General features: G+C 41.9%; 2 protein-coding genes across 7 annotated transcripts in view; one reads left to right on the top strand and one right to left on the bottom strand.

Moving 5' to 3' along the window:
• ZNRF3 (zinc and ring finger 3) overlaps positions 1 to 15,325 on the top strand; it is a 98,292-nt gene extending 82,967 nt beyond the window's left edge. For 4 of the 5 annotated variants that reach the window (XM_064466740.1, XM_064466741.1, XM_064466744.1 and 1 more), the window contains 7 exons: positions 672 to 746; positions 4,166 to 4,297; positions 5,228 to 5,338; positions 6,510 to 6,677; positions 8,660 to 8,762; positions 9,570 to 11,315; positions 12,413 to 15,325. In XM_064466740.1, coding sequence (XP_064322810.1) covers positions 672 to 746; positions 4,166 to 4,297; positions 5,228 to 5,338; positions 6,510 to 6,677; positions 8,660 to 8,762; positions 9,570 to 11,315; positions 12,413 to 12,456 — 2,379 coding nt within the window. In that variant the 3' untranslated portion in view covers positions 12,457 to 15,325. The remainder of the gene's footprint in view (positions 1 to 671; positions 747 to 4,165; positions 4,298 to 5,227; positions 5,339 to 6,509; positions 6,678 to 8,659; positions 8,763 to 9,569; positions 11,316 to 12,412) is intronic. The other variant, XM_064466742.1, reaches the window with a different exon arrangement.
• A 3,788-nt stretch (positions 15,326 to 19,113) lies between these two features.
• The window catches only part of KREMEN1 (kringle containing transmembrane protein 1), a 36,639-nt gene continuing 33,612 nt past the window's right edge, over positions 19,114 to 22,140 (bottom strand). For both annotated transcript variants that reach the window (XM_064466391.1, XM_064466392.1), the window contains exon 10: positions 19,114 to 20,591. The gene's annotated coding sequence lies outside the window, so the exon portion shown is untranslated. The remainder of the gene's footprint in view (positions 20,592 to 22,140) is intronic.

The raw sequence follows: 22,140 nt of genomic DNA, 5'->3' as shown, positions 1-22,140 counted from the left end.
ACCTCGGTGGTTAAAACGCTCTTTTCTCTATCCCAGAGGATTTTAATATGGTCTAGTATCTCCTCTGTGCTGTTGGTAACTCCAGGTTTGGACTACTTATTATGCACTTAAATAGGACTGATCTTATCTGCGTAAGAAGTGTTCTATGCAACAGTTCTGACCTCTAATGGTCAGAAAGAGTGGCATTCTCTGAGGCAAGGGTTGTGAGATGCTAGAGTTTGTCATGACTGAGAATGACAGTAAAAAGGTGTAAAGAACCTGTTGTACCTTTATTTTCTACATTAGTGAGCTTGTCTCTCCACACCAAATCACAGGGAAGATTTTTAATGGTGCTTCCAAGTAACATGGAGAAAAAGAACATAATTTAACTTTAAAAAATTCTTATAAAGTCTTCAGAGAGTGTAAGTCACATTTGAATTCCTTTAAAAGCTTGTTGAAGGAGGAGTTTGAGAAGGAAGGGCCAGAGAGGTTTTAGAAGCTATAGTGAAGTTTAACTACATTCTATGCTGGTTCAGGAACTCCTGTGTTTGTAATTACTCTGTCATTGGTTTTAACTACACAGAAGCACCAAATGTTAAGTTTGCTCTCTGGAGATGAGTAGAGGGAGTAATTTTTGAGGTAAGAAGTCATCTCTTGGGGTGGGACTGAGGATGCTGTCTTTCTTATTGCAGGCAAAACGAGCAGTACAGCGAGGAGCCACAGCGGTCATCTTTGATGTTTCTGAAAACCCAGATGCCATTGATCAGGTATGAAGAAGGGAGCCTAGTTTTCTTACAGCGTCTCTTGGGTTTTTTTAGGGTTGCTGAGGCAAAACTTGGGAGCATAGAGGTCTCAGAGCACACCTACCTTAAGACATGCAGCCTCTGACCCTGGACAACATGGTGCTGTGGTTTTCCTGCTTCTCTTCTGGCAGGCAAGAAGCAATGGAGGTGTTGAGAATGTGGTAGAAAGAGAAAAGTTTGGGGAGTTATATATTTTTCTCCTAGCCTTTGCTAGAATCCAGGTCTGGGATTGAGGTTTTGAGAAAGCATGGAGGCAGATTTTTTGTGGCCCCTTATCTAGTCAAGGTTTTCTTTGCCCAGCTTGTGATTGATATTACTGTTGAGCAGCTGCTATTTTTGAGGTTGCAAAATGGCGTTCAAACCTGGTTCTAAACAAGATTCCTATAAAACTTATGAACATTTTTTGTTGTTGTTATTCGCAGCTGATGATTTCTGGCCTGCATATTTTGTGGACAAACAGGGTTTTTCTTTTTTTGGGGTCTCGGTACAACTTCCATCTTTTCATTTGAAGTGGGTGATGTAATAGCTCTGTGAAATGCTTTTACAAGATCCTTCCAGCCAATTCTGAGTTATTTGAGTAGAGCGAAGATACATAACAAGCACAAAAATAGTCTGTATTTGTTTTAGTTTTGTTTTGTCTTGAAACAAAATTGCTGTTTCTACTACAGCAGAAGCAAGTGAAGCTGAATGTTTTTAAAAGCAGCCTGAATTTCTTGGGGAAAAGAGAGACCATCAGTGTTTACATTGAAAAAGCTGGCTTTAATTCTGAAATGAGCATCTGTTGGGCAAAGGAATGCAGACCCTGTGCAATGGATGCTTTGAGAACTGTGGTCTACATGTGCATCGAGGCTACAGCCTTGATCTTGCAAACCTTCTTAGGGGTATTTTTTCCTCTCTTATACACAGAAAAGTTATTGGCACAAAGATGTAATCTGTCTTCTTCCAGTTTTTTCTCTGTATTACAGGTTCTTACTTTCAGCCATCCTGCTCTGAACTCACAAAGCTGAGTTACTGCCTCTTGCTCTCTTCGCTCTTCCAGCAGCAGCTGTCCTTCCTTGATTCTTGATGATAAACTGTGTGCAACTGTCCCCACTAGCTAGGAAACTAGTGTAGCGGATGAATATTTTGGGTGTACCAGTAAAATGGAAGGAGGTTGGTGGCTTAGTGCAGTAGCTGACAAAGTAGGCTCTGTTAGAGGACAGAGCAGCAGCCTATGCAAACACTCATAAACAGGAGAGGAATGACTAGACCTAGCTTTCATACTCTAAGCGTAAGAGTTATTTGATTGGCTCCCTTCTCATGCTGCTCTGGACACTTGTGTTTCATGTGTTTTGGTTCTCAGCCAAAGTCTTCAGAACCCTTGACATAAGTGGATACTAATTAATTTGTCCCTAAAATAAATACTCACAATGGAATTGTGGAAAACAATGACAGATGGATAACAATAGAGGAAAAACTGATGTGAGTTAATCTGGAGTATCTCTGAATCAAATGGAAGTATTCTAAGACAGTGAAGGGAGCTGTTTAGGAAGCTTTCCCAGGTATGCTTTTTACCAAGCAATAGAACAACTAAAGGAGAGTGCTTTCAAAGGGAGGAGAGGAGTATTATGAAAGGCGATCCTTCCTGGAAGTCAGTGAACAGAAATAGGAAGCAGGCCTGACCAGGAGAAAAATTGTCCTTGGACAATTTGGTAGCAGAGTTGCTACCAAATGAAAGGGCTTTACATACAGATTTTGTGGGTTTTATTCCCATTGATCTGAGAGTCTTTTGCTGTAGACTAAGAATGAACCTTATATTTTCATAAATACTCTGTGAAGTCTGATTTGTTTCTTAGTTTTACTTTTGCATAGTTTCAAGAGGAGTAACAGCACCCAGAGTGTCATATTTAGCAAAAGTCTGGCAGTGTGCAAAAGCTACCGAGGAGTCAGGTGAATTCTTTCTTAGACAAGACAGCTTGAGAGACAATATGTGTCTGGGAGTGTAGGGACAGCGATGGGATTTGGCCTTAGGCCAGCAAGCCTTGTAAACACATAGGATCCCTGGGTTAGATTCAAGCACTTGAGCTAATTTTTAGCTTTCCAAAAGACATAAGTCCTAAAACTAGTTTGATCAGTGTTCTCAGAAGCTCAGTCAAATACTAGGAAGAATCTGTGTTAAAGCCTTGATGAAATCTGTCACCATCGTCTGAACAGTTTAAGTAGGGTACTTTGTAAGCAGGATGGTAGACCAGTCTATTGGTAATTATTTACATGTTTTAGCCAGAAACAAGAGGTAGATATCAACAATGTAGATATGGTATCTTTGCCATATATTACTCTTGTTCAATTTGCTCACACTCCTGTCATCTCATTACTTTCCCCTGTACCATTTCCATCTGCTTGTCAGTGCCTTGATTGTTTTATATCAACCAGCCTCTATACTAGGATTTTTCTTGTGGGTCAGAACAAGCTATATAAGTTTATCATGCTGGTGATGTTTTGTAAGAGAACAATTCTCTGGTCTTGTTATTCCCCTCTCTGGTATATAGTTTAGCAGATTGTTTTTCTGGATTTGTTGGCCAGAGAAGTTACGCAGTCTCCACACTTGAAGGTTTTCCACATCTGACTAGATAAAGCCCTGAGCAGCCTGGTCTGATGACATAGTTGACCCTGCCTTGACCAGGAGGTTGGAGTTGGGGTGTACCTTCCCACCCACATTATTTTCTGGTTCCATGATTTGGCCTTTCAAAAAACTTAGCTGGACCTGGAAGGAAGTTTCAGGGTGAATTAAGCTCTCTGCTCGTATGCTTTAGCCCTTGAGGCCCCCGTCCTGCACTTAATAGGTCTAGTGGTGGCTAGAACCCTGATGACTGTTTGAGTGAGTTTACTAAGTTAAACAGCAGAAATTACAGACTTTAATAAATGGGCTAGGTACAAAGAGCTTGAAAGACAGGACTCTGACATAGTATTGTTCAGAAAGCGAAAGAAATTTGTATGTGAATAATACAACTACAAAGCTGAAATAAGAGAAGGTTCAGAAAATATAGCAAGGCCAATATTTTTGGAATGTGCACTTTTTTTTATTCTTCATTATGAGGTTTAACTTACTACAGTATTAACATATGCACTGGCACATAATGCGGTTAAGTTATAGCTGCTGTTCAGAAATTACATTTGCTTATCCTTAGTGTTAGTTTTGATCAGTTAAAAAAAAGCAACTTAAGTCAAAAGTTTAATTCAGGTTCAAGTCCATTGCATACTTAAGTGAAGGTCTATGCTAGAAGAGAACAATTGGTGCTTGCATCAATTCCACATTCATATTCCTTTACTCTTCTCTCCATTTTCCAAAAGAGAGGTAGTTTTCCTGAAATGTGCCTTTTGAGTAGATTATTTTTTTGTTCTAGCTGAACCAGGGCTCAGAGGACCCTCTGAAGAGACCAGTGGTGTATGTGAAGGGTGCTGATGCTGTCAAGCTAATGAACATAGTTAACAAGCAGAAAGTGGCACGAGCAAGGATTCAGCATCGCCCCCCACGGGTGAGACTTTAAGAAACTTTATCTAGATATTACACTGCTGTTACTTCATGCAGTGCTTGTTAACTGCACTGAGTGTGAAGATGTTTTGATGTTCCCCATGAGCATTAATACATGTGAAATTCTGTTGACCTAAATAAATTGAGCAACTGCCCTGTGGACAAGCAGCTACACTTGATGTAAGTATAGAATCCACAATGTGGCATCTGATGTCTTTCATAAGGATTCTTTTGAATATATAAATGTCTGAGAATTTTATATAATAGAAGTTTTCCCTTTTCTTAATTAACTTAAACTAGTGCACACTCCTGGTAGTTCAGATTTGTAAGGTAGTCTGCCTTGTATTAACTAATAATTCTGTGTGGTATTTTAAACATGGGTTGATTATTTGATATCTGATATTTGTAATTGTAATATAAAATAGTTTTTCTAGAGGTTTTCTTTGAACACTCCCTACATGTAGTTTACAGAAGAACAAAGGTAGAGGTTATCCATGTCCCAGTTACCGCTTTGGTTTTGTTGTATTTTTATGGAATTCATCTGTTAATTAAATGCATTTGAGAAGTGGGCCATTCACTTAAAATGCGAATGTTGATTTTCACTCAAGTATACAAGCAAACCAATAAATCACGAATATTTGTGTTAGTGTGATTCACTCTTAAATAAACTGGGGGTTTTAGGATTGGTTCAGAGACACTGTAAATCTGACATCTCGTGACTGGCATTCTGCGTATTTCACTGACTTGCAATGACACATGAAACCCAGGTTTTGTCTCACAGAATCCTAGTTAATGAACAGAACAGCGCATACTTTGACTTTCGCCGTTGTGACTGTGTACATTTGACAATGACAAAGTAGAGAAGAGAAAGGAACAGTAGATTTGAGTATGATCTGAAAGAAGGAAAATTAATATTTTTGTTTTAATTTTTAAGCAACCCACCGAGTACTTTGATATGGGAATTTTCCTGGCCTTCTTTGTGGTTGTCTCTCTTGTTTGCCTCATTCTTCTTGTCAAGATCAAACTGAAACAGCGACGTAGTCAGGTAAGAGCAGTAACGGGATATTTACTGAATGCTGAAAATCAGCTTCTCTCACTTTGTCCTAGAACAATGCTGGGCATTGACTTAGAACAGCCATCTTTGTGGAAAGGGTGTTATCCATGGATGTAGGCCTTTGGAAAAATTCAGAAATGTCTTCAAAGGAGATCTACACTGCTGTGTGATGTTCATTCAGTTAAATCCTGAAATGAAAAGAGTATGGAAGCAGTCCATTTAGCCATTGGGAAGGAAGAACATTTCTGGTTGTTCAGAGGTTGTTTATCAGCAGCACTGATAAACTCTTGTTGCTGTATTGTGGAGAGAATATCAGGATTGAAAATAAATTGCAGCTTTTTTCGATAGAGTAATACTTATTGATTCTTAATGGGAGAGGTTTGCAAGGTAAAAAGTTGGTTAGGAGAAATTCTAGGTGAGATACTTTTGTGTTTGTCCTGTCAAACATGAAAGGGAAGGCAAATGGAAGCTAATGGAGCCTGAAGTTTGTAGTTGTAAGTTGTCTGGTATGTACACATAAATGGAATGCAAAGCACTGTAGATGCTTAGGTCTCTTTCTTTGAACATATTGAGTAGGAATCCAAAGATGTTATGGGCCAACAGCAGTGTTAAAAAGGGAGATGATAAATTCTACAGTAAAAAGAAAACCACCCACTGCTTTCCTGAACGTCTACTGTTGATTCAATTTGGGGGGAGGGGGAAACGATACAGCTAATTTAGTAACATTTTGTTTTAATCCCTTTCTCAAGTATTGCTTATGATAATATGGTGATAACAGCATAATGCGCCATTACAGTCAATACTGACAGATCAAAAAAAGTTCCTGATCAAGTCTTAGATATTTTGCCTTGAATAGTTGCTGCCTATTAATTGAGCAGTTGCAGTATATCCCAATTGTCAGCACTTTCACCCTGTTTCAATTCAAAGTAGCTTATCATTCTCACTGCTGCGTGTGGCATACATTCATGAGGCTTCTGACCTAAATTCTAATTAGTCTTCTCTCTGCTTAATTTATGAAGTTTTACGTTAGTCTGGGCCTGACGTGATTTGGTAAGATACATTGATTTGATATGGTGGTGTTTCTCTGCTACTACGCTCTAGTCCCTTATGCAGCAGTGTTGCCTTTTTTTTTTCTTTTTCTTTTTTTTTCCTTCTGTTGTAGAATTCCATGAACAGGCTTGCAGTGCAAGCACTGGAAAAAATGGAGACCAGGAAGTTTAAGTCCAAAAGTAAGGGACACCGGGAAGGTAGCTGTGGAGCACTGGACACACTCAGTAGCAGCTCCACCTCTGACTGTGCCATCTGCTTGGAGAAGTACATTGATGGGGAGGTAAAGGATAAATGGTTTCTTCAGCACGGCCTGAGAATGTAGCTGGTTTATTTTAACACAGTGGTAGACAGCTGGCTGTTGGGTGTATTGTGTACTGAGGTTGTGCTGCTTGCCAGACGTTGCACTGGGTAGCCAACTCGGCCTCAACTGCATTCTGCAGCTCCCAAAGAAGTCTCAAGGCCTTTTCCCCATACGAAAAAGTGAGATGTGAGGGAGGTCGTTCTGCAAGGCGCTACCTCCATGCTTTTCTGAGGAAGAACTAAAAAGTCAGGGTTACCTCAGCGTTTAGTTCTCTGTGTATTTTTAGCAAATTGTGTGCTAAGGTGATGATGCATGCAAGCTCTGCTGGATGTAAGGGGTACATTTTGTGTTTTGCTTCTCAAGCTTTGGTTGCACCTTGTCTTTAAAATGTCAGGTACACAGATGCCAAAAGGTTCAGGAACCATTTTTTTGACTCCTCGTTTACCATTGCTGAATTGACATCTGTGTTTGCCTTCTGTAACACGTTTCTATGCGGGGGAAGCAATGAAGGAATGAAATAGAAAATAGGCTCCTTAGAATAGAGGCAGTCAATAATCACAGCTTTAAAGCTGCATATAAAAATTATTTGAGGACATTTTATTTTTAAATTATTCATAAAAGATTAATCATTTTTAAGGCAATAGAAAATACTAGCTGCATTATTTGAGTGCTACAAGCTACAAACAGTTAATGAAGTTAGCTGATGGGAAATTATTCAGAGTAGCAAGGATGAAAGCAGGCAAGAACTTCAGAAGGGTTGTACAAAACTGACTGGACAGGAAATTCATGCGTGAACTTCAGCATGAAGTGTTGTACATAGGGAAGAGCTTCACATATGTTAGCGATGGGTTGTGAGGTGAGCATTACTGCTCAGGAGCAAGATCTTGAAGCTGGTGTGGATAGCTTTGTGAAAGCAGATCGGTGCTTTGTGGCAGCCAGAAAGGCAAATCAGATATCAGAAATGAGCAGGGGAAGTCTAGAGAACTGATCAAAAAACATAATTGCACCACCACGCAAGTTCAGTCATGCTCTCACATTGAGTACGGTGTGCACTTCTGATCTCTTCACAGAAGTTATGTTGGAAATGAAGGGCAGTCACTAAGTGATCAAAAATTCGGAATGGTTTCTGTACAAAAAAATGACTGTGTGGGCTAGGACTGTTTAGTCCTGGATTACTTGGGGGCGGAACGAGTACAAAATTGTGAATGGAGTGCATGAACAGGATTCAGTGCTCTTTTTTTTTTTTTCCAATACAAGATTGGGTGCAATTAAATAAAGCTGCTGGGACCCAATCTGAATCAAAATGTGGTGTTTCTCCACCAACATGTAGTAACCCTCTGGAACTTCTTGCCAAAGCATGTTACAAATTCATAACCTGAGCTCATGGGGAGACATGAGCAGTACTTGGAAGAAAGATCTGTTGCGGGTTTCTGAACTGGTAGATATCCAGCAGGCTCAGGAATTCCTGTAAACAGATAATAGCTGAAGGATGAGAGTGCTGGGCAAAGGAAAAAGCATCATATGTGTTGTGTTGTTTTTGATTTTCCCTGAGTGTTTTCCATTGCTAATAGTTGTAGGTAAGGTGCATTGTTAAATGGACTCCATTGATTTTTTTATATTTTTTTTTTAAAGTTCATTTAACATGTTAAGGAATACTTTAATGATGGGCTCCTTCAAGGTGTTAGGTCATAGGGACACAGAGCAAAAAGCATCCTAAAGAAATGTCGTATATCTGCATGGAGTTCTAACATGCCTGCAGCCTATTCTTTTAGTGACAGCTGGTCACTAGCTGTTGTGCTCTTGGCAGTGTTGGAACAGGTGGCATTTTTTTTCCTTCTTATCACTTCAAGACTAGGAATTGATCTGTGTAGTAGCTGGGTTAGAAAAATTAGGAATAAACCGTGAAAAACTCACTCATGAGGAAGGAGTGGTTTTTCACGTTCCTTTATCTGTTCCTGTAGGAGCTGCGTGTCATTCCCTGCACTCACCGATTTCACAAGAAATGTGTGGATCCTTGGCTACTGCAGCATCATACCTGCCCTCACTGCCGCCATAACATCATAGGTGAGTGCTGCAGAACGGATGCTCTGTTGTGGCATCCATTTCAGACTTAATAGCTTACAAGATGAAACAGAAATTGTGCCTGTTTGTAAGTCTCCATAGAGCCCATAGTCTTTATTGTGACGTAACCGTAGAAATACAGTTAGGACCAAGTTCTTAGAAAACGACTGTGTGCCCTGGAGTAGCAGGTGATGTTTCTGGCTTTCCCTCGCTCTGGGTGCAGTGCCCAGCAGAGGGCAGCGTTGGGCAGCGCCTGGGTGCGGCGGGGGCTCAGCTGTAATAGATGGGTATGTTTTCTCTTGGTAATTATGAAGAAAACACTATGTATTGTATTTTAGTTTTTTGTGGGGTTGTAACTTGGAATGTGGTTTCCTTTACTTGCCCCCTCCCCCTTCCATTTCCTCTGTCTTGAAAATTTTTTTCTGTTAATACACATTAATGTAAAATAATGGCAACAGTGAAAACTCAAGCAGTGACTGCCAGCCTGGCTCTTAATCTGCAAGACCAGGAATGCTGTGTAAGCAGAAGGTTTTGCATATATGAGAACAGTATCTGAAATCACTTCACTTCTTTTCCTCTTTAAGCATATACAATTGAGTGTTTCAGAGGCTTCCAGGCAGATTCTCTTGGCTTACTTTGTTTGTTTTGGTTTTTTCCCTCTGTGTAAAAAGTCAGTGCTTTTTTTTTTAATACTCTGTTGTGTGTGGAATGTGTGCGTAAAGAACCAAATACATTTCTTTCTTTGCATGAAGTATATTCCTTTTTATTTCCTCCTACTTCTACTTCTCCACTCTTATTTCTCTCATTCAGAACAGAAGAAAGGAAATGCAGGTCCTGTCTGTCTGGAATCCATCAACCCCGCACGCAGCCGGCAGCAGAGGGTGATTCTGCCTGTCCATTACCCAGGCCGAGTGCACAGAGCAAACCAGATAACAGCATATCCCACTCGGACAAGCATGGACCCTCATGGAAACCCTATCACAGTACTTACAGTTGAGCGACATGGTGAACAGAGCCTTTACCAAGCCCAGTCCCCAGCCTATATCCGAAGTTATCAGCCTATTCATTTGGACCATGCTATAAACACGCATCACTGCGGCCTGGAACATAGGGCTTACTCTCCCGCGCACAACTTCCGAAGACCCAAGTTTGGTGGACGCAACTTTTCCAAAGCAGCGTGCTTTTCCCAATATGAGACCATGTATCAGCACTACTACTTCCAAGGCCTTAGTTACCCTGAGCAAGATGGACAGCCTCCAGCTGGCATTTCCTCAAAGGGTCCTTCCCGTGCCTTTCAGCCTGGTAGCAGCATGCTTTTCCCTCCTGTGGTACATGTAGTGCCCTCCTCCCGCTTGGAGAGTGGCAGTACCTCCAGCTTTAGCTGCTATCATGGTCATCGTTCAGTGTGCAGTGGATATTTGGCTGACTGCCCTGGGAGTGACAGCAGCAGCAGCAGTTCTGGTCAGTGCCACTGCTCCTCTAGCGATTCCATGGTTGACTGCACCGAGGTCAGCAACCAGGGGGTTTATGGGAGCTGCTCCACCTTTCGCAGCTCTTTGAGCAGTGACTATGACCCATATGTTTACCGCAGTAAGAGCCCTTGCCGAGTGGGTGAGGTTGGTGGTGCAAACAGGGGTGCAATTGTTCTCTTGGAGGGCCCCCACCAGGACGAGCTTCCAGCTCATGGTCACAGTCTGGTGGGTGCTGACTGCCGGCCTGTGCCAGCTTCTTCCTCAGGGGACCAACTGTCTAATTGCAGCATGGATATGAACTATAGCAGTAATTCCTCACTAGAGCACAGGGATCCAAATGGCACTACCTCAGAGGGAGGACATGAGGCCACTCCTGGTGCTGCCTTGGATGTTAAAAGGAACTGGAAGAATCCAGAGATAGCAGGGCCGCTTATGGAGCAAGCATGCGCATGCTGCTTTGAACTCCAGCACTCTGCCCTGGAGCCTAGCAATGGGACAGCTGACTGTAGTGCACTCTTCCTTAGCTCTCCACTGTGGGGGACATGTGGCCCAGGAATAGAACCTCAGTCAGGGAACACCCCGGGCTTGTACAGTATTAACTCAGACCACTTGCATAGGACAGATGGGGTAAAATATGAGGGGTTGCCATGCTGCTTCTATGAAGAGAAGCAGGTAGCCTGTAGTAGCAACAGTGGCAGTGGAGGTGGTGGCTGCTATACAGAAGACTATGCAGTGAATGTGCAGTACACGCTTCCTGATGACACCTTGCCCAGCTGCTGTAAGGGTGTATGTGATCTGGGTCAACGCATTCCCATAATTCCAGAAGACAGAGACTGTGAGCTGATCCTACCTACAGAGTGCCAAGGAACCCATACGGGAGGCTGTAGTTCCTGGGATGGAACACCCGAGCTAGATACTTACCTGCACTGCCAAGGTAGAGGAGAGGTACAGGATGAGAGGGAGGTGTGCTACGAGGCAACGTCATTCCTGCGGCAGAACTACTCTCAGGAGGAGGAAGCCAGAATGCTCTTTCCCAGTCCCACCATGAACTCCCAGAAGCTGATGACGACCACAAAGGCCACAGGTAATATGTGTGCTTTTTTTTTTTTTGATTACTCGCTACCTTTCTGTCCTAGCACATGAAATGCTGCCAGCTTCCTAGGTACCTGCAGCCACAAAGGTTACTGTCATCCTCTGCATAAGACCAAGTTGTTGACTAATCCTTCGCCCAAAATTGCTATTTTCTTTTTACCTATGCTCATTTGATCATAGCTAGAGGAATAGAAGATGATAGTTCACTGTGTTAACCCTATAAGAGCTTTCATACTCATCCTTTGTGGGGAGGGGAAGAAGCGACTATTAATACCAGTGCCCCATTAGAACCGCAGCCAGGGACTCTGTACCAGTCATGGCAGCTGTGGTGAGCTTCCTAAGTAGGCAAGGCCAGAGGGCTGGGAGGGGACAGACAAGGTGAAGGATTAAAAAAAAAAAAAAGAGTGAAAAAAGTTGGAATTGTTATAGGTAAATATGTGGGAAAGTCTCTGCTGTGGGCATACACAAGGGGGAGAAAGAACTACTTGCAGAATGAAGGGGGTATTCCTGCCCTGCCTTGCCAGGGCTGTTTTTAAGGGTGCTCATAGAATCATAGAGTACCCCAGATTGGAAGGGACCTCAGGCCATCACCCAGTCCAACCTCCTGCTCAAAGCAGGGCCAGCTCTGAGATCAGACCAAGTTATTCAGTTTGTCAGATAAGACCAAGTTTATCCAGCCAGGCCATGACAACCTCCAGGGACACAGAGTGCACTCCCTCTCTGGGCCCTTGTTCCCGTGCTTGACTGCCAGCATGGTGAACAGACTTTTCCTTCTATCCAGTCTGAACATCTCCTGTTTCAACTTAAGCTCCTTACCTTCTGTCCAGAATGCATCACTGTGACGACACTGGCTCCGTCGTCGTGACAACCTCCATGTAGGCATTGCAAAGGTGCCCCGAAGCCTTCTCTTCTGCAGGCTGGACGAGCCCCAGTCCTTCAGCCTCTTCTCACAGGGGAAGTGCTGCAGCCCTCTGAGCATCTTGGCTCTCTGCTGAACTTGCTTCAGTCAGTCAATGTCTTGTTCTGGGGGCCCCAAAACTAGATGCATTATACTAGATGCAACGTTCCTTAGTTTTCTTTATCCTTCAGGTGCTGGATCTCATCCCTTGGAGAGAAGCCAAATCGGTGACTAAACCTGTCCAGATGATCCCGGATGGAGAAGCGGAGCTTATCAGAGACTCCAAATTCTCATGGACTTAATTTTTTTAAAGCTTTGACAAACACACAAAAGTGGTAATGTGGAGAAGTCCCTCCCCCACTTCCTCTTCCTCTGTGTCCACATCAGCTTGATTGTCTCCTTTCTCCCTCTTGCCTGAAGCCTTCAGGCCTCCATTTGTGTGCAAAGCCCATGTGGGACGTGGTGTGGAGCATTTCTGAGCTCTAGTGCCATTTCTATATTAATGACAAAGTGTTATTTATATTTTCTTTTTAGAAGTGACCGTGTCAGCTCTTGCTGAGAGGTAACACGGTGTGTTAAATAAGCCAGGCTATGTGTAGATGCTGTTATCTCCTACTTAAAGGAGTCCAGCCTTCGATAAGCTCAGGGCTACACCTGCCTTAGAAACCAGATAGCACCTTGAAATATAGTAGTCCAGAGGGATATAGCTGCTGAACGGATGCTCAGATACCGACTAATCCTAGTAGCAAATCCTAGTAGCCAGCAAGTTATGTGAGCAATTTTGAGGGAGGTGAAGCATTGGACTGTCTTTCTCCTCTCCCCTCTTCCCCCTTTCATGCTGCTCTGATGATTTGGCTAGGAAGGGCCTCCTGCCATTATGAATAGTTTTAACAGAGTGGGAGCAGGGAAACTGGTGGCTCAGAATGTTCTCATTCTCACTTCCTGCTGAACCATGGACCTCATTTTATCTTCTGACTGGTGAAGAATGCTGGGGACCCCTCCCTCAAACAGATGCTAGAAGAAACAGCTTAGAAAGGGTAGTACCTTTGTAGGTAACGAACCTTGCCTTCCATAGGAAATTTTTCAGGCACCTGTAGCCCCTGTTACGGCTGTGAGGAATGCTGGCATATGCAGGAAACCAGCTTGCAGGGTGCTTGCAGCTTGGCTGGCTCATTTTGGGAACATGTCAGAAGGTGTCTTGTTTCCCTATAGACTGCAAACATGCCTAAGGGAAGCAGTGCTTGACACCTTTTGTGCATGTGTGAAAGTGAGGGACTTGGTCTAATCATGCTTTTCTTCTTTGCTGTGGTTGATGTAGCTTCCATAGATTGATCTGTTTTAAAGGTTTCTTGGGCCCAGCCAGTTGTGCTTCATTTTTGTCTTGCGTACAGAGTGTTCTCTGTACCCCATTAGCCTGGGCACATACTTTTGTTCTTGTTCTTGTACTAGTGGGGATGTCTGTTATCATGAGATAATATATGTCGTCACTTCTGATAGCAATTGTTTCCTGTGGAAACAGCGGCTTCTGAGTAAGAGGCTACCATAGCATGGTTTAAATTGCCTGTCATGCTGCATGTGCCTGAGGACACAGTGTCATCCTGTCTGGTGTATTCACAGCAGGAATTCTCCTAAAGGGAAACTAATTATTTAATGCCCACAGTGCCAGTCTTCTGAAAAGATTTGTCCGAAGTTCAGTACACTTTGGAGATACTTACAAGACATGAAAGAGAGATGTACTCTTCACGTTACATTTTCTACCAAAGTAATGTCCTTGACAGCACTGGGCTAATTGTGAGAACAAGCAAAGTTAACTTGTCTGCTTTATAGTCCCAAATTAAATATTTTCAAAGAAGCAAACATTTGAGAAATAACATTCATCTGTTTACTTTTACTTTCAGGACTCAGTAAGTTAGGAGAAAATAATTCTATTTAAAGGAATTCACATTAAATCTTTTTAAATGAACAAACACCAAAATCCAGCTGTTCAGAGAATTAATACAAGGTGATGGAAAATTAAAAGAAAAACTCCAATAATCACATTTTCTGTGTATAAAGCTTATTGAAAACTTACTCATTCTCTGGATGACTAAAGTAAGTGGTATGTGCTGGGAGATTAAACTCTACAGGTTTGGGCTTTTTTTCTGTTTGTGGGGTTTGTGTTTTTTTGTTGGTTTTTTTTTGTTTTGTTTTTAAGTCTTACCTTTCTCCTTCCTCCACTCAAAAAAAAATGCATTGTAGAAGCTATGGTATACTGCCTTGGTTATTCTGCTTGGTGTTTTGTGAGGCACTGTCTAAGGCCACCTGAGATGCATTGTACTCTCTAACTACACAGCATGTTGTGGTAAAATGTGGTTATCAAAAAGAAGTTTGAATATTCTGGCTCATGGTGTTCCTGGATGTACTGGTCTCATTCACATGTTTTGGAAATCTGTGCCAGTACAACAGTCTCTGCAGGCCTTACCACAGAGGTACCCTACACTTGGTTTCTGTGTTTGGTTTTATATTCAACATTTAGTTAATTCCCTGCTACCTGTATGTCTGTACAGACTTACAGGCTAGCTGGCCGTGATAGATGGTTTTTATAACAAAATGCTTTTCTACTACTTACATGAACAGTTGTCATTGTGTTTGGCTCATGAGGCACTATTTAAAATGTTTTTAATTAAAGTTATAGCACTTAAAATTGTTTTGTATAAAATTTGCTGTAAAGATTTGTAATATGGTCAAAGGGCTCTTTCTCCTTCATTACCATTTTAAAAATGTTTTAAAAGCTAGAAAACATCTTGTATATATTCTGTATATGTATAGCAGCACATTTCATTTATGGAAATATGTTCTCAGAATATTTATTTACTAATATATTTATCTTAAGCCATGTCTTATGTTGAGAGTGTGTGACATTATTGTAATAATCATTGAAAATCACTAACATGAGGCCCTGTAAATACATGATAATTGCACACAAAGATTTTACAGTACTTGCCGACCAAAAATGATTTAAGAAAAGTTGTGGTTACCTGCAGTTTTGTAAGAAAGTGTACAAATGTCTGTATTAAAAAAAAAAAAAGGCAAAAACACACAAAAATACAGTTTTATTGCATATACGTGTGGAAGTTGTCCTTCTTGTTCTGGGGGAAAGGACATGGATAGCTGTGCTCCTCCAAGTGTAGTCCTAGGTATACGGAGATGGACTGTAATAAGCAACAATTTTTTTCCTTTTTTTTTTTTAAATAATAGGATCTGTACGTGTGTGTATGTACATACATATCCACCTACCTAACAGAAATGGTCATGATAAAAAGTTCAGAAGTGTTTTTTTTCCTGGAGGCAGCGCATAATGGTCTGTCTCGGGACCATTCAGCTTTCAGCAAGTGCCACAGTTAAACATCCACCAGAAATTAGCTTTTTTTACCCGGTATTGTGCACAGTTTAGGTCCAGTACTCAGTTTTAGCTGCCTTCCTAATGCTGTCCCCAGGTAGTCTCACCCAGTGTCTGTGTTACGTGAGGGCTGCCTGTTGCTCCAGCATCCCTGGTCTCACCTGACTGATGTTGCTGCTGAGGAGGAGGGAAGCTAGATATATTAACTGCAGGAATACGAGGATTACGTAGGAAGGAAAGCAAAGGGCACAGAAGGAAAAGTGAAGGGTTAGGAAAGTAGCGCACCAGAGTACGCTGTGGGAGAGATGGAGTGAAGAGCTCTGCCAGGGGAAACGGGGAAGGAGATGCCGTGAAGCTGAGACTGCAGCGTGGCAGTCCGTAGGTAACAGGGCAGCCCTTGGGCCTCTATACAGTATGCGGGTTACTGGGGGGGACTGTGCGTGTTGTCTTACAACCCCCTGAAGCCTCCAGGCACACGAGGAGTGTGACACCTCTGCTGGAAGGCATCCTTATTTATGTTTGGAGCCTGCCTGCTCCTTGTAGCAGAGGAACTTAATTCTGGTTTAATTTTAGGTAAAAATAATTTATTGTCCTGAAATAAAGCTCTTTTGAGTCCTGAGCCAGCTTGATGCAGGTGGATGCAGCCAGATAAATCATAGCTTGACTACTCAAGCTAGATCCAAGTCCTTATCCTGGATCATGAAATCACTGGTCCTACTGAAGGGAAAATCAGTGCTGTGCTACTCTCTTTATGTCGGCAGGGGGCAAAATTTGGCCAAAGATGCAGACAGCAAAAGAGAGGGGCTTGGAGGTATGTGGAGAGCAATTTCTGTGCGTGTGTACGTATGTATTTACATAATGTTTGATGTTATTGTGTAAACAGTTTCCCTCCGTGCATTATTTATTTCCCATCCAGTGATATACAGACACACACTTCTTTCCAGACTCCTCCAATTTCTTCCTTCTCCCAGAGATTTTTACGTGGTAACCCCCTGGACTTCCCCCCACCCATCCTTGTCCAAGTGCGCTGTAATTCAGTCCCCTCAGAATTCAGCCATGAAATGAGCCTCACTAAGCTCCAACCCTGTTTTGTATGTGAAAACTCCACGTTTGGGATGACAAACTGTTGAACTGAAGAGTACCATTTTGCATGGGACTCTCTGTAGCATGAGGATCAGTCACCATCCTCATCTCAGGTACTCTGGGGAAGCCTGGTCTGTACGAGAAGACAGGCACAGTAATGGAAGAGCAGCAGGCAGGAGGGAGTTAAGCAGCACCGGCAAGTGCTTCCCAATCCAAGTATGTGCCCTTTTTTTGCTTGGTGAACAGAATCCTGGCAATTGCCAATGATAATTTGCATTTTATTTGCAAATTAGTTCATTAAACAATTGTTCTTAAAAAATATCATAAAACTTGCCACGTGTGTGTGGCTGGTACGCCTGTGTGGACGTGTCACATCTGGGTCTCCTTCCTCTTCCCTCCCTCCACCCCCTACTTTGCTATTGCTGATTAGTGGTTTGTTTTCTCATTTCTTGTACTGAAGAAACCAAGGAAGTGATTGTGCTTTAATAACAGGTCCTACCTTTACCCTTGCTGTCCCGCAAAATAATCAGCGAGCCCATACCCGGTCTCTTTGGGACAGCTGTGGGCTGTTGACTGAACTTGAATGTGGTGCTTGGTGTCGTGTGTGTACGTGATATTCTGTCTCTTCTTTGTTGTGGCTTTTTTTTAAAAATGACAATGCTATCAAAAATGGTGAATATTTTGATATTTGGCAAGGAGAGGTTCTTTTCACTGATGAGGTTCAATATTCAAGGAACAAATCTGTGGCAAAATGAGAGTCCTGTGGGCACTATAAACCTGCATGGATCCTTCCTGTGGCAAAAAGCAGGAGCAGGCAATTCTTAATGAGCTTGTGCATTATGGTAACACTTGGCGTTTCTGTAACACTATCTCATTTTTGCTGTGGCAATATTGGGTGCATCTGCCAAATCCTATGACAGCTGTTAGGTAACATTGCTTGTTACTTGTGTAGTGTGAAGAGAAAAGTGTCCTTAAAAGGACGGCTGTGTTCATACCGTGTGGGGCCAGCCTGGCCTAAGTCTTTGGCCAGGGAGAAAACAGCATACCTGAAACCAGATATTTTATCTTGCAATGGAAGCACCGTGCTCCTGGGACTTAAATGCTTCATAGAAAAGTGTCTCTTTCAGAGCAAAGAATACATTTCCCTCATGGGGAATGAAACTGTTGCTCAGGAAACAACAGAAAAAAAACCAAACCAGACAAGAGTTTCCAGAATAAACAGAAGTGTAAGAGGAGTCTCATAACCTGAATGGCAAGAAAGGAGGGCAGAGTGGCCTCCCCTGTGTAAGGGGGGGCCAACCCCCTGTGACAGTAGTGTTTCTAAAAGAAAGAGAGTTTCAGTCCTGACATGAAAAGCTGGAGACAATTTTGGTATCTGCCACTGGTATTCAGACATTTACCTAAACGTAGCTGAAGATTTCTGTGAGAGAGCGTAGCACTCTTTGGTCAGGAGGAGGAATTCGTGGAAGAAAAGATGAATCACAAGAAAGTGAAAACAGCATTACGTGTTGCTGCAATTTGTAGAGAAAACACTGCAGAATCGTTACAGTTACTTCTAACAGTTTGAAAACATGCAAACCGAAAACTTAAATTTGGTGTTACCTCAGAAATTGCTTCTTGGAGCAATAACATATTTTCCCTGTGTAATCATTCTCAGCATTTTCAGCTCAAATATTCTCTTCTAACCTCCACAGCGGCCAATCCTGCTGTAATCTGCTGGTGAACTGCTGCAGTTTCTGCCTCCTTTATTCAATGCTTGTCTACACATTAGCAATGCTAACTGAACTCCTCCTGCAGAAATTCACTGTATTTATTTTTTTATAATTTATAATTATTACTTACAGCCATTTGCTGAATGCAGGATGACCATGTATAAACACAGCACGTATTTCACTGGTGAGTCATTTCCAGTTTGATTTATTCTGTTTTCTTGTCAGTCTTATTTGGTTCATGTGATAGCCTTTGGATTTACAGTAAGTTGTCTTGAGACTGAAATTCAGAATGCCTAATTTCATCCCAAAGCAGAGGTGCTCGGTAAAGTTGAGAAAGTGTGAGCTGCATGAAATGTATGTGTGTCGATGTGGGGGGGGTGTTGTTACAGAAAAAATGGTATGGTCTGAAGGCAATTATATTTTTCACTCTCAAGATCTCAAGGTAGCAGAATGAGAAGGTGGTTCATAAATGTCTAGAATAATATTCAGGTGAAACTATCACTGGACTATTTCACTGGAAGATTGCGAAATTGCATTGCTGCAAGGTATTAAGAACTGGTTGGACAAGTATTTGTCAGGAGTTGTTTTTGTAGTTCACCCTTCCTTTAGGCAAAGTGGTGCACTAGAAAAATCTGTTGGCAGGCCTTCCCACTGCCTGAGAAGGCTTATTAAGCAGAAGATGAAACTGGAATAGCTAGTCATGCTCATTCAGTGGCAGCCAAGTGTCTGCTGACGTGTTTGGCCTGTAGTCATACAGGCTGCAGATTCAGGACAGTTTCCACGGCTATTAGTAAAAATCTCCCATTTATACTATTGCCAGGGGAGCTTGGGATACAGAGACTGTAATTCTGCAATAGCACTGGGTTGTCTGTGTGAGCAATGTGATAAACCTCCTCAGCACTGTACTGGCTGTAGAAAATCTAGCAGAAACAAGCCCTAAAAAAGACGATGTTAATGCTTGATCAAAACAGCAGATGACACGTTTGATGTTAAAATGGTCCTGAGAGTACAGGCACGTGAATTTGCAGAATCTGAAGAACAGCCCGATACAATTACAAGCTAGAAATGAGATTCAAAGGAGGAAAGTGCATCTTAAAGCAGTTGTTTCATCAGCATCTATTCTGCCACAAAACTGAGTCTGAGTTGCCTTCTTCTTGGTGTTCTATCATATACATACCAATGAATTATCTTTGATATTTTTCTATGGTTACAGTGTATAGAAAATTTATTTTTCTCAGAGTGTAAACTAACATCTTTTCTTCCTATAAAATGTTAGCAAGATACAAGCATAATACGCTGTATTAAATAATGGCATTTCCTATACATATATAAATATATATATTACTATGATGGCATATCACACATTTTTAAATAACACAGTCTCTATTTCCCCCCAACATAACAATATTAAGACAAAAGTACATATAAAATCATTCAGTCAGCAAACTAAACTAGTTTTAAATGTAGATTTTGAATTAGGGAGGCCGCTTGTCCCGCTGGCCCCCTTCCACCTGAGTGCCACATACAGGGCAGGCTACTGTAACCGACGCGCTGCAGAAAGTAAGGCGTCAGTCTCGCACGTTGCTGGGCTGGCAGCGCCCGCGCAAGCGCTCGCTGCCCCTGCTTCTGGGGCAGATGGCTCTCATTTTCCTATGGCTTATTGACCACGTAGCTCTGTCAGCTCACCTCTCTGTCCAACCGCCCAATATACAAGATCGGAGAACTCATCTCTGTTAAAAGTAACTCAGGGAAGAAAAAGCGATGGTAATTTTTAACCTGGTCAGTTTATTGCACCACCACACAGCCGGTCATACCAACACAACAGAGTGAAGAGGGGGCCAGAGCAGGGGCTGGAATGTGTGTATATGAGGAGGCAGCTCCTCATGATGGTTTTGATGTCAAAACAGTTGCTTCTAAAACCGTGGCCAATGTCACATTTGCAGCCTGTCCAGCCTGTTGAGGGAACTGCTAGGTAGGAGGTCAGAGGGCCGTTCAGATCAATGCCAAACAAATGCTTCTTCCGCAGGTATTTTCAATTTGTTGAAGAAAATGCTATAAACTCTAACATCCTGAGGTGTCCGTGCCCTCCAGCTGTCGGCACTCAGCTGCTAGTGTCGTTGGGGCGTTTCTGTATGCTGAATCATGTGGGATTACAACAGTTGTGCATGTCAGACTTTTCTTCTTTCTCTCCAAACCCTTATAGCAAAGATCATAAAGTGCTACGTTAATGGACACCATATATGTTGGCCACATACCACCATATCACTGAAGTTTTTGTACTAGGAGTGTGAGTGTCCATACCACAAATGAAATAATCAAATATTAATCACAGCAAAGATCTACCTGCTCTTTATGGTCTCAGGCCTGTATAGAAGTGCTATTTAAGGGACCCTGTCCATGCATTTCTATCTATTGCTCTGTTTCCTAGTATCAGCGGTATCTAGAATCGGGAAATCTAAACGATTTGGGGGGAACATAACAATCTCCTCTACACTTTCATCAGTCTGTTTACCTGTGCACTGTCCAATACCTTATGCTTAGTCATGTTCATTGTTGCCACGGCCAGTTAATCTGCTATAACTGCTGTTTTTATGGGTCTTTTGTGCAGAAATTGGATAAATATTCCCTGAGACAGGCCCATGAAATCTGATATTATTATTCAAAAAAGAGTTGAGGAGCTAAGGGACCGATGCAAAATCTCAGTTTCTAAATTCCCTAAATTTTGCATTAGTAGCATCAGTCATTTTTTTGTTGTTCTTTGTAATGGGCTTTCTCTAATTTTGTAGTGAAATTAAATTATTTACTGAAGAAAAGGAGCTTAACAGGTCTGTATTTTTTCCTTCTGCAGTAGGCAGAAATCAGTCATAGGGTGCTCCTGATGTTTTTTCAGTTTATCAGCATTAGCTAACTGCTTTGTGAATGTCCCTTTGACTGTATATGTTTAACTGCTCAGGAACATTTGATAAGGCAAGCAAAAATGCTTCATCACAATCTGCTCATAACTCAAGGATCTAGCTTTACCTGCTTACTGTCTCCTCTTGGTTTTCCATCAGTGAACCATATTAAGCACGCTTAGGAAGCGAACTTGTTTGTTTTGCTACAAATCTGTGAGGTAGACTCTTTCCCTACACAGCATGGTGCAAAACTTGACTGTTAAAAAGGCAGTTTAAAAAGTTTTGCTGGGTCTGAAACAGATAATGTTTTTTGGTCCAACCTGATGACACGTAAGAGATAACCAGCATATTTTACATCTCGTCCTGTCTTGATTTTAGGTGATACTGTAATTATCTTTTCCTGTATTCTTTCCAGCAGCTCATGCAAGAAAATACTAGATGTTCCCATGATATTCTGTTTTTGATATAAGCAATTCTGTAATTGCTGGCTTAGTAAAGTCTTGTTTCTATTAAGCATTTATTGTGGTAGTGTTCTGTTCTGTTCATTTATTGTGCCAGCTGTCTCTGGCACTCATCTGTGGTACACAAATGGAGCTGGAATGCATTCAATTCAGGTAAAAGACTAGATCTACAATGGCGAGTAAGGCACAGTATTTAATTGTTTAATTCTTAGATGCCCTATTTTTCAGGGAAATCTATAGACTTCATGAAGGGGAGGGAGTTCTATGTTAAAAACAGAACAGCAAATACTATAATGAATTTAAATTCAGGGACAATTCTCTTACTTTTCTTAGTTATCTTCTGCAGATGCCTTTAATAGTTGTTCTCTGATTGCAGGTCTGGTATACACA

This window comes from Phalacrocorax carbo, chromosome 15, assembly GCF_963921805.1.
Source record: "Phalacrocorax carbo chromosome 15, bPhaCar2.1, whole genome shotgun sequence".
Classification (NCBI taxonomy): Eukaryota; Metazoa; Chordata; class Aves; order Suliformes; family Phalacrocoracidae; genus Phalacrocorax; species Phalacrocorax carbo.
This window is presented reverse-complemented; position numbering and strand designations above follow the sequence as displayed.